We start from the raw sequence: 12,530 nt of genomic DNA, 5'->3' as shown, positions 1-12,530 counted from the left end.
GTGGCTCAGGTGGCAGAGTGCTGGCCTTGAGCGGGAAGAAGCCAGGGATGGTGCTCAGGCCCTGAGTCCAAGGCTCAGGATTGGCCAAAAAAAAAAAAAGATAGGTGATTTGCATGACTTATATTGCATTTTAAAAGGACTCAAAATACTCAACAACAGAGAACTAATCACATAAGGTGAAATTCATAAATACTATACCTCCATAAATAATTGATTTCTAACTGTAGTTACACAGAAATTCGATATATATATAATGACACGCATTTGTTTTGTACATGGTAATTATTTATTACACATATGTTATATGTTCATATTTATATAGGTAGCTCACATATACGTAAAAAGAATGAGGTACCAGGAGAGAAAAAAAATTTCTTCTTTGTTTCTCTTTTTCACATACAACAATGAACGTTTAATATTTTTATACTCAGGGAAAAAAGACTAATGCTTCAGTATTAAATACTGGTTGTTTATATTCCTCTAATATCACTCGTTTTCATCATGAAATTTCATTTCTGAGATGAAACAGGGTCCAGCATAGAAAAGATATGTCTAATGGTGGGTTGCTTCTCCTGTAAAAAGAAAGAAAGACTGACTTAGTTCTGTAATTCATCAGATATCTGCTATTCTCTTTGACTCTGAGAATAATGATGTGTTTTCTCTGTTCCAGAAAAAGATTTAAGCACCCTATAGAAAAATGTATTAGGAAAATGTTTACATATCTGTGACCAACGTAACTAGAACTTAAGAGAAGAAGGACTTACTTTAGCTCATAGTTTCAGAATTTTCATACCATCATGGTGGAGAAGAAGTGGTAGACCAGGATCAAGTCATGGTGGACATGAAGCAGAGTGAATATAGGAAAGGCCCAGAGCAACATATGCCCCCAAGGAGACCCCCCACCCCAGAGGCTTATATCTTCCTACTGTTATTTAACAACTCCCAATAATGTCACCATCTTATGACTCCATAAAAGGATTTTTAATCCACTTATTCAGCTAGAGCCTTCAGAATCCAGTCACATCCAAAAGCCCATCAGCTGACAACCTAGTGCTCAACATATGAGGCTGAGGGGGAACATTTCATATGCAAAACATAACAATACTAATGAATTCAGTTGTTGCAGTAACTGTCATTTTCCCTGCTTTATAGATGAGGAAATACAGCACTAGTCTATCAGGTAGTACAGCTGTTGAATGGTGGGCCTCTTCCATGAATCCACACTCTGTATACTTGAGTGTATATTGATAAAATAAATACTGTGACCTAGTCATTGTCCTTTGAGTTCCATTTTAGCAAAATATTGAAGGATATGCATTTGTTGAGTGAAAAGATTTCCCAGAAGCCTCCATTCTGTCAGGTGCTAAACTCCCTGAGCAGAGGAGAGAGGAAGTGACTTCATACCACCAATTTCTTTCTTTATAAAAAGTGATATCAAGGGCTGGGAATATGGCCTAGTGGTAAAGTGCTTGCCTTGTATACATGAAGCCCTGGGTTCAATTCCTCAGCACCACATATATATAAAAAGCCAGAAGTGGTGCTTTGGCTCAAGTGGTAGAATGTTAGCCTTGAGCAAAAAGAAGCCAGGAACAGTGCTCAGGCCCTGAGTTCAAGCCCCAGGACTGGCCCAAAAAAAGGCGTTATCAAACAAAACAGATCTAATGGAAAAGTGACCAAATAAATGCTGTTTCTTGGAGTGTTGTACAATGTATTTTCTTCCTTCTTCTTGACAATAATAACAAATCCTGATTTATGCTTTCCACATGTTGAAATCTACTGCAGAGAAATATATACAGTATTTGCTTAATAAAGAACCATCCCAAACATCTGTGGGCTGGCTCCATTAGTCAGTCTACCAGGAAGATGTGGGTTTCTGTGACAAGCATTCCTACATTCATCTCAGTTGAGAGTTTGAAATTGTGACTCATACTTGTTACATCAGACATAACTTCATTTTTGAGAGATTTTGTTACATTTTTTGCATGCACTTGATTCAAAGGGGGTAGCGATAATCAAAGTCACATGGATTTGATGAAGATCTGCTGGAAGAAGAGCCTGTTAGTAATGGCTATAGTCACAAAGAAGGCATTCCTTCCTACAGGTGAACATCATGCTCTTTGACCATCTCTACAAATTCAAGGTACTAACTTTGATGTTCCCATGGTACCTAAAATACACACATGGGTTGCCTCCAGCCCTGTAGTCTTAACAAATCCAAGTGTACATGTTCTCTTAGACACTATTGAAAAGTCACCAAACTTAAAGACTATGCTGAAAGTAACCCCATATCTTGTGTGCTCTCATTCACCTTTACACCTACCTTTCTAATTTCTCACATACAATCAACACAGTAAAAAACAATAGTAGTAAAAGATAATAGGACTTTATTTTTCTATTTTTCATCATTGGTGTATCTCTAAAGGGCTTCCTTTATGCTTTCCCATTAATATTTTATTCTTGGAAAATTGAGTTAATGTGGTAAAACAATAGAACAAGACCTGGTACTTTTTCAATATTTCACCACAGTTATCTACTATTATCATATTAAGCATTTGCATTGATATTCGTCTTTGTGTTATCTTATCATATCAACTGTACCTAATCTCCCTGTCTCTATTTTGCCTTTACCCTTTTCCTAGAACTTATCCCTTGCTTAAATTCTGTGTAATTACTTCAGTTCTATGGTTTGCTCCCTGTCTTTTCCAGTAGAGATGTAAGCTCCAGAGAGTAATGACTTTCTCCTTTTCCAAGGAATTAGCCTCTGACAACAGCTCCAAAGCAGCTGGAGGAACAAGAGCCAGAGAAGAGTTCTTGAGGGTAGGGGGGCAAAGTGAAAAAACTCCCTTTGTCAGTCATCTAAGAATCAGACTGTACTCCATCTCTTCTAGATGGAGTTATGGCTATATATTGTTATGGCTAATGAGGTGTCCTTGTAGAGCTTTTTAATAGGAATAAAAGGGTTAAAGGAATAAGAGAAAGAGAAAGAAGAGGGAGAAGACAAAGAACAGGACATGATAACTAACAAGGTACTTGCTCTTCACACATGAAGCCTTGTTTTTTACCCTCATGGGTACACAGACAGTCTCTTGCTTCCCTGGTAGGTATGTGAGGCTGAGAATGAGTTATGGTGGATGGGAGGTGTGCAGAAATGGCATGTGCTACTTCCAGGCCTGGTTCATGACAATCTCTCTCACAGAGACACTTGTCTTTCTTGCACTGTCTGTTGGTCTGATGCAGAGTTTCTAGCAAAGATTTCTGGAATGCAAGGATACCCAATGTACAAGATGGAAGAAAGTCCTGAGAGGAGAACCACATCCTCTCCCAATGCCGAGACATTACATAATGAAGTAATAAACTATAGTGTTAGCTATTATGTTTTGAGGACTTATTTAATGCAGCAGTATTATTTAGCTTATTTTGATCTTTGGTTTATCTGTTGAAATAAAGTAAATGGTCCCATCCATAATAACACACCTCCTTCATGCCTTAATGTCGATCACAACTGGTCTCCTAGTCAATGATTACTAAATATTATCCCCCAGAAAACCTCACATGCCTCAAAGCATTAGAGATATTAGCTGGCATAGATGACTGCAGAAGGAGTAAGTTTTCTGAATAGAAAAAAAAGGAAAAACTTTAACGAACAAGGTAAAAAATATGGTAAATGGCAGGAAATTAGGAAACACTGGATGTATGCATATTTGGTAATACACTGCATGACAAAGAGAGGAGCAGAAGAGACCCAAAGGAAGAGGGAGGGGAAGGCCTGTCAAGCCATGCATGGCTCAGGTGTTTGTGGCATATCTAGAAGGCAAGATAAAGCACTTTCAGGGCCGTTCTAGACAGGCTATGATGCCACAAACCATGTTAGCAGAATAAAGAACCTTCTCATTTGCAGCTAGTTAGAATTTTACTTTACCTGGGCTGGTTCAGGTAGTAAAATCTCTGCCTAGCAAGCTCAATGCCTTGAATTCAAAGGCAAGTCCTGGGGAGAAAATTCAGGCTCTGATTCTTAGAGTACAGGATACTGAGTGATGATTTTTCAAACTCCCCAAAAGACTCTTTTGTTTTTCTTCTTCTTCTTCTTCTTGCCAGTACTGGGCCTTGGACTCAGGGCCTGAGCACTTTCCCTGGCCTCTTTTTTGCTCAAGACTAGCACTCTGCCACTTGAGCCACAGCGCCACCTCTGGCCTTTTCTATATATGTGGTGCTGAGGAATCGAACCCAGGGTTTCATGTATAAGAGGCAAGCACTCTTGCCACTAGGCCATATTCCCAGCCCAAAAGACTCTTATTTACTTCCAGCTGAGCATCCTCAGCCCACACTTGAGACTACCACATTTTTATTTCCACTCAAGATATCAGAACCTGCACCATTTCTGTAGAATTTCTAAATTGTTTTATCATATACATATGTATATATATGAATGGATATAAAAAAGTTTGTCAAATTCCAGCCGACAGTACTTTGTATGTATTAGAAATCTTTAATCCTTCTACACTGCTAGAAAGCAGGAGCTGTTAATATCTCAAGGAATAAGTGGGGACACTAAGGCACAGGCATATTGTATGACTTGCCTCAAAACCTCTCAGCTGACAAGTGGTAAGCTGAAAGTCAAACTGGCTCCAAGATCTTTCTCCAAAAGCTTCACTTTGTTCATCAGGGAAAGATGTTTTGTGACGATTTTATTGAGACAATACATTTAGGAGACAAGTGTATTTTAGTGTATTTTTCTAACTATTTCATAAAACCCTTTCTGTCTTTTTTTTTTTTCCCCCAATCCTGGGGCTTGAACTCAGGGCCTGTGTGCTGTACCTGAGCCTCTCTGTACTCAAGGCTAGCACTCTACCACTTGAGCCACAGTGCCACTTCTGGCTTATTCTGTGTATGTGGTACTGAAGAATCCAACCTAGGACTTCATGCATGCTAGGCAAGCACTCACCACCTTCCCAGTCCTCCTTCCTGTCTTTATGAGCAAGAAACAGCACCCGTTAGGCTCACTGTGCTTCATTTTGTCAAACAGTAACTCAAGGACATGTAATTAATTATTTACATACTTTTACTCATATGGGAAGTATTTCAAATAATGGAATGATTTAATCCTATAGAGTGAAAAAAAAAGACTTATATAATAGGGGAAAAGTAAAATCTGCAGACGATCTGCAATAGACAAATTAACCAAAAGTTCTCTAAACTTTGTATCTGTGCCCATTGATTTGAGCTATTCTCAGCTACAGTTATTTTACAATCACCCTGGGCTCCAGTAAAAACAGTATAAGCATGTAGGGATGGATGCCAAACTGCCCCTCATACAGATAACATCATTTTCTTAATCATCTTAAAAAGAACTGCCAAAAACTTGGAGACCATCTTCCAGCCCCAGCCTATTCCTGTTCCTTCCAATGGTAAAGTGACAACTTCTCTGAAACTCCTCCAAAGACAGATTGTGAGCTAATAATGATCAACTAGATCATACGTATGACTTATGACTATTTTGACTATTATAACTTATACATACTCTTCACCTCCTAACCTCAACTCTCCTAAAACCAATGCCTATACTTTCCAAAGATGGCTAAAGGTTTATTTAAGTGCTACCTTCCCATGGCTACCAGGTAACAAATGCTCTTTCCCCATCCTTTACCATGTTTCTTTGTTCAGCATATGAGAGTTGAGAGACTAGACCTATTCTGGGGATCCTGAACTCTGGGCCTGAGGTCTATAAAACCTGGTTTTATATAGCTAGACATAGGATATTAGGTTTCCACATTATTTTCAGTAGAGTGCGGTATGGATATGACTGATGTTTTTGCATAAACCAACATTAAAACAACAAAAATAAAAACATTACATCAAGAGGCACTGGACACATAAATGGCATGTTGAATTAAAACCTGCTCATACAACAACAACAAAAATCAGTTATAGGGTTGGGAATGTGGCTTAGTGATAGAGTGCTTGCCTAGCACACATGAGGCCCTGGGTTCAATTCCCCAGCACCACACAAAAAAGCCAGAAGTGGCGCTGTGGCTCAATTGGTAGAGTGCTAGCCTTGAGCAAAAAGAACCCAGGGACAATGCTCAGACTCTGAGTTCAAGCCCCAGGACTCTGAGTTCAAGCCACCCCCCCCCAAAAAAAAATCAATTATGATTAACTGTTTTTTAGAACAATGAAATACACAGCTAATTGGTTTGGCATCCTACCTTTAAACTATGGAGGATTTTTTTTCCCCCAAAATGGCAATCAAGAAAAGCCCAAAGACAGTTTTGGTGCATAAAAGGCATCTAGTTTGTTCCTTATATTGAATTTAGACTTTGAAATACAGATAAGTGAAGAATAAAGGTGGCTTAGAAAATAAGTCATTACACACACATATGAAAACACATTATGGCTGCATAAAAAAAGATAAAGGGTATAGTCTTAGAGTGACTAAATAAGTTGAACTTGCTATATTCTAAACAGCACCAGCTAAACCTAGACATTATTGTGTGTGCATGTGCATGTGTATACAACACAGAGCTATTTGTATTAACAACAGCCCTTAAACAGAACAGGCAATTGTTTCCTCAGAGAGACTTAGGAAAACAGGCAGTCATCCAAAACTTAGGCCTGGTCCTCTAAGCTCATGTGTATATTGTTTATGGCAAAAATAAATCTGTCATTCCTAACACAATGTTCACATGTTCTCTAACTTATTAATCATTGGTCACTATACACCACATAAAAATAGACAACTAGAACATAGAAACTCTTTTGTGATTTGTACCTTATAATCTGCAAGTTAGATAATTATATTGGTAATATCCAAAGATTAGGAAATAATTAATTTAATATTTATCTGAGTTAAGAGTTATCATAAACTGTGTTCTCAGTTTTTAAGTTGACATAGTGAGCCATAGCTTTTTTTTTTTTTATCTTTTGAAGGAAGTGTAGTACTGGATCTTGAACTCAAGACCTGTCCTTTAGCTTGAATACTTTAGTGCTCCACCACTACTTCCAGCTGGTAAATTGGATGTAGGAGTCTCACAAACTTTCTTGCCAGCGCTGGCTTTGAATCTTGATTCTTAGATCTCAGCCTCCTGAGTAGCTAGGATTACAGATGTGAGCCCCAAGTATCCAGTGAGTCCTTAGAGTATGTGTGTGAAAGAGACAGTCCTAGGGCTTGAAATCAGGACGTGGGCACTGTTCCTGAGCCTTTGTGCTCAAGGCCAGTGCTCTACCACTTGAGCCACAACTCCACTTCTAGCTTTTTCTTGGTTAGTTGTAAACAAGAATCTCATGGATTCCACTATCTTCAAACCTCAGCCTCTTGAGACATTGGTGCCTAGCTGAGTCCTTATAATGTTTAACACTATAAAAATACATTCAACTTTTTAAATGACATAATTTAATTTTATTCTATTCATAAGTTACAATTTTGAAATTATATGAAGTGGTTTACTCACCTAAATCTACTGAAATTTAGTAAATGTAAATTATTTTATTAAATATTCCTAGATTTCTTCATACTAGACTTACACTAACATTATTTTTAAATTATGATAATCATAAAGGCAGCATTTATTTTTTAAAGTTTTACATATTTTACTGATAATTATGCTCTTAAGGAAAGTACCATTTAAGAAAAATTATTGAACCATTAAATTTATCCAAAAGTTCAGTAAGAAATATGTACTTTTTCCTAGATGAAAGACATTTCAAGTATTAAATGTTCCAAATTATTTTAAAATTGTACATGTTTTATTACAACCTGTTAAGACTACTAATGAAACTCATAAAAATTTACTATTGGGTTATAACGTAAAGCGGTACCACCTCAAAGCTTGAGACTTGGAGCTTTTAGAAAATGAGTTTTTAATGAAAATTAAAGCATCTATAAACTCTTTTATATAATCCAATTAAGTTTAGGTTAAATTTCCTGTTGAGGTACACTCTATGTTCTAAATTATTCACATTCAAGCAAATAGAAATGTTTCTCGGTGGTTGTGTAAAATACAAGGGATAAGTATAATAATGCAATAATTTAAGGTAAAAATCAGACAGAGCCACAGATACAAACTAAATTTTTCAAAGAAATAAAAGAATATATAGGGTCAGAGGTACTATTATTTATATGACAAATTCTGTTACTATTCTAAATTTGGTAGGAAATTCATTTTATCCCTTATAATACATGCACCAAGGTTTAGAAAATATTAAATCTTTGTTTTATACAAATATTGGAAGCACAAAGTAGTCCAATTTATGATATATCTCTTCTTTCGCCACTTTATCCTTCAGTAAAAAGCCCAAAGGGACAATTATTTGGAATTACTGAATCATAAGCTTCGAATGTTTTAAGGCACAAGACACAGCTTCCATGACCTTCTAGGCCTCCTCTTGTTAGATTTAACATTTGATTAAAATCAAAAGTTATTATGAGGTCTGGGAATGTGTCTTAGTGGTACTTGCCTAGTATGCACGAAGCGCTGGGTTCGATTCCTCAGTACCACATAAACAGAAAAGGCCAGAAGTGATAGAGTGCCAGCCTTGAGTAAAAAGAAGCTCACAGACAATGCCTAAACCCAGGAATGGCAATAAAGAAAAAAAAGGTTACTGTGAATAGCTATTTTATATTCAAATTGTCATAGCCACAGGCATATTAGCATACAAACCACACAAAAGAAACATTCCAGGAGGAAAAATGCATACAAACACAAATAAGAAACACAGGTTCCCAGCAATGACCAGAACCAATGTTAGTTTACATGTTACATCTCAAAAGAAGAATCGAAATCCCCAAATACCAACCTTTAAAAAAAAAAAAAATTAGTGAGCCAAAATCCTCCCTTAACCACCATTTAAGCAGAATAAAAAAGACATCAAGAAACAAGACATGAGGCCCTGGGTTCAATTCCCCAGCACCACATATACAGAAAATGGCCAGAAGTGGCGCTGTGACTCAAGTGGCAGAGTGCTATCCTTGAGCAAAAAGAAGCCAGGGACAGTGCTCAGGCCTTGAGACCAAGCCCCAGGACTGGCCAAAAAAAAAAAAAAAAGAAACAAGACTTAAATAAAAAAAAAAAAGAAAGAAAGAAAGAAAGAAAGAAACAAGACTTAGGTAAATACAGTATTTTATCTTTCAAGGGCCAAGTGAAGAGATAAAATGGCGCGGTGGGACAGTATCTCCAGTTTAAATCCTAGGACCACCAAGAAAAAAAAAAAAGGAAAAATGTCAAATTGGGGCGTTTCCACTCCTTACACACATTACTGCTTCTTGTTATAGGATTAAGACAAACAGTATCCTGGTGTGGAACCTTCAAAAGTTAACTCTCTAGGAGGTTAATGATTAATGCACTTGCATTGTAGAAGAAAAAAAACATTTGTACTGAGGAAGAGAATAAGCAACGGAATAGAACAAAAACATAGGCAAAGAGAATGTATGTAAAAACACATCTAGCCTGTTAACCTTAAAAACATAGGCAAAGAGAATGTATGTAAAAACACATCTAGCCTGTTAACCTTGCAGTACGCTGGAAATCTTTGGGGCCTAGTGAGGATCAAACATCTTTCCTGTCCTGACTTGCACTTTCACTTTAATTGGTGTAATAGCTCAAAGTTTACACACTTCCATCAGAATCTTGCATATCCAGGCAGCAGTGATTATAAAGCACTAGTCAAACGGAGGACTCAAAGGCCTTCGTTTATATACACCTCCCAAATGCCAAAGTAAAATGCAGATTTTAAGATGAGGGTCCTGATGAGTAACTTGGTAACCTATTTAAAATAACCTTTTCCTTTCAGCTTTCTCCTGAACCTTCTCACATACTAAATAGAACATTTTTAGGTAGTGAAAAACTGCTTGAGATAAATGAACTATTGCAGGTAGGTGAATATCCCAAACTTATAATGCTACTTAGCCAGCAAATTCCTTCCAGTTAACAAAAAGCTTAAGTTTCTGGCGCCAGTATTATCACTGCTGGTTACTAAATTTCCATAAAAGTTACAAACTACAGCAGTCTTGCTGTCAGGGTATTCCCCACCTTGGCTCCATGAGCACCAGAACATAGTATGTAAAAGACAAGCGACATAACAGTGGCTCAAGAAGTCTACCAACTTAATGTTACAAAACCCTAGAGGGTTTGAGTGGTAAGCACGTTAATGATTTTATACAAGATGAATGCAGCTCTGTTTGTGTGACTGTAGGTGGCTCTTAAAAGAGCCTTTGGGGATAAGTAAGTTGAAGCTTACTTGGCAGGTTTACTTAGAGCTGGTGTACTTGGTGACGGCCTTGGTGCCCTCAGACACGGCGTGCTTGGCCAGCTCCCCGGGCAGCAGCAGGCGCACGGCAGTCTGGATCTCCCGCGATGTGATAGTCGAGCGCTTGTTGTAGTGCGCCAGGCGAGACGCCTCGCCCGCGATGCGCTCGAAGATGTCGTTCACGAACGAGTTCATGATGCCCATGGCCTTGGACGAGATGCCGGTGTCCGGGTGGACCTGCTTCAGCACCTTGTACACGTACACCGAGTAGCTCTCCTTGCGGCTTCGCTTACGCTTCTTGCCATCCTTCTTCTGCGCCTTGGTCACGGCTTTCTTGGAGCCCTTCTTGGGCGCGGGAGCGGACTTGGCTGGCTCGGGCATCTTGAGATGTCCAAAGACAGGAAACGCAGTAGCACTGGGACGGGAATTTCCCCTATTTATAGGGGATTTATGCTAATGAGGGATACAGAACAAGTTTTATTTAATTGGAAGAGAATCCAAAAGGCTGTCACGCATGGGCCGGGCTATGTAAATGAAGTATGGAAAGTCGGCTTTTCTATTGGCTATTTTATGGATGTTTGCCCTAGCCAATCAGAGAATCGAATCTATTAACCCGGAAATGTCTATAAAAGCAGCCATGTTTTTATGCATTACGTGACTGTATCTGTGTTTCGTTGTGTCCTGCTGTGACTGGTCGAGTGTGACGTTTGAGGATGTCTGGACGTGGCAAACAAGGCGGTAAAGCTCGTGCTAAGGCTAAGTCTCGCTCTTCTCGAGCCGGACTCCAGTTCCCTGTGGGCCGTGTCCACCGACTGCTCCGCAAGGGCAACTATGCCGAGCGTGTCGGCGCCGGCGCTCCGGTGTACCTGGCGGCGGTGTTGGAGTACCTGACCGCCGAGATCCTGGAGCTGGCGGGAAACGCGGCCCGCGACAACAAGAAGACCCGCATCATCCCGCGCCACCTGCAGCTGGCCATCCGCAACGACGAGGAGCTCAACAAGCTGCTCGGCCGGGTCACGATCGCTCAGGGCGGCGTCCTGCCCAACATCCAAGCGGTGCTGCTGCCCAAGAAGACCGAGAGCCACCACAAGGCGAAAGGCAAATAAATGAGTTGACAGACATCTTACCTTCCGGAAACGCTTTCACACCCAAAGGCTCTTTTCAGAGCCCCCACTAATGTCAAAGAAAAGGGCTAAAGTCACTGTGGATACAGTACTAGGTGGGGTAGTTCTTGACCTGGCTGGAAAGTTAGGTGTTTTCTGGGCCGTTTGGTTCTTACAACACCACTATAAGCCCCAACCAGAACTAAAATGTAGACTGGTAGTATGAAACTTAAGACAAGAAAGCCATCTTACTAAGTCGCTCATTCCTTTAATCCTAGCAATTCAGAAGGCTGAGAACTAAGGATCATGGTCCAGCCCGCTGCAGACGAATCTTAGACCAGCAGAATAGGGAAATAGAGCGCCAACCTGAGAAAAGCAGTTTAGGGAGAATCGATTTCCAGTTCTGGGACACAAAACCAAACTCATGAACTGAATTTGTGAGGTCTGGAGGATGATCTTGGTATACTCAGGTCTGGGGCCAAACATAATTGAGCAGAAAGGTAAACTCAATCTTATAGATCATGCTAAATTTAATGTTCCTAATCTAAAATAGTGCTTGGCATCCAAGGAACTGTAATACTAAATGAATTTTAAATACTCCCAATGCTTCTGCAAACCTTCGCTACTAGGGATCTGGTAACAAGGGGTAAATCTAAGACCAGACCAGGCAATTAAAAAAAAAAAAAAAAAAAAAAAGCTTGAGTTCTATTTCCTTGGGCTCTTAATCTTCACTTTTCTTCTATTTCCTTGGGCGGTTAATCTTCACTTTTCTTCAGGATGAGGGTTTGGGCGTGAATGGGAATACAGTGGGAGGGAAGCCCAGTGGACCAAGACTTGCAGATGCTTTTCCTGGTCAGACTGGTCAAGCAGAGCAGTTATGTAATCACTGTCGCCTGGAATTCCACAGATATATTTACAGTATATTTACAGTGAAATCATTCAGGTCATTTCAATTCTTGGCAATCAAATACTCTGATTTGGTTTTTGTTTCTTAATCCAAGCCAAAGCTGTTTCAGATAACCACTTCTATTTAGCTATTTCACGAATACTTCCGACTATAGGGTCTTCAGGCAGCCTCTCCTCACCTGTCTCCAGCAACTACTACCCTCCCTGCCCACTAATTTTTTTATTTTTTTATTTATTTTATTTTTAATTTTTTTGCCAGTCCTGGGCCTTGGACTCATGGCC

The 12,530-nt window shown here is 39.3% G+C and overlaps 2 protein-coding genes across 2 annotated transcripts; one reads left to right on the top strand and one right to left on the bottom strand.

Annotated features, from left to right (window-relative positions):
• Nucleotides 1-315: 315 nt before the first annotated feature.
• LOC125352905 (histone H2B type 1-C/E/F/G/I) lies at nucleotides 316-10,649 on the bottom strand. The gene is made up of 2 exons (XM_048348300.1): nucleotides 10,231-10,649; nucleotides 316-572 (listed from the first exon to the last, which is right to left on the bottom strand). The coding sequence occupies exon 1, from the start codon at nucleotides 10,618-10,620 to the stop codon at nucleotides 10,240-10,242; it is 381 nt and encodes a 126-aa protein (XP_048204257.1). The 5' UTR covers nucleotides 10,621-10,649; the 3' UTR covers nucleotides 316-572; nucleotides 10,231-10,239.
• A 243-nt stretch (nucleotides 10,650-10,892) lies between these two features.
• Nucleotides 10,893-11,423, top strand: LOC125352897 (histone H2A type 1-C). Its single transcript, XM_048348292.1, has one exon. It carries the CDS (start codon nucleotides 10,953-10,955, stop codon nucleotides 11,343-11,345), a length of 393 nt encoding a protein of 130 aa, XP_048204249.1. The 5' UTR covers nucleotides 10,893-10,952; the 3' UTR covers nucleotides 11,346-11,423.
• The last annotated feature ends 1,107 nt before the right edge of the window (nucleotides 11,424-12,530 follow it).

This window comes from Perognathus longimembris, chromosome 6 (genome assembly GCF_023159225.1).
Source record: "Perognathus longimembris pacificus isolate PPM17 chromosome 6, ASM2315922v1, whole genome shotgun sequence".
In the NCBI taxonomy this organism is placed as follows: Eukaryota; Metazoa; Chordata; class Mammalia; order Rodentia; family Heteromyidae; genus Perognathus; species Perognathus longimembris.
This window is presented reverse-complemented; position numbering and strand designations above follow the sequence as displayed.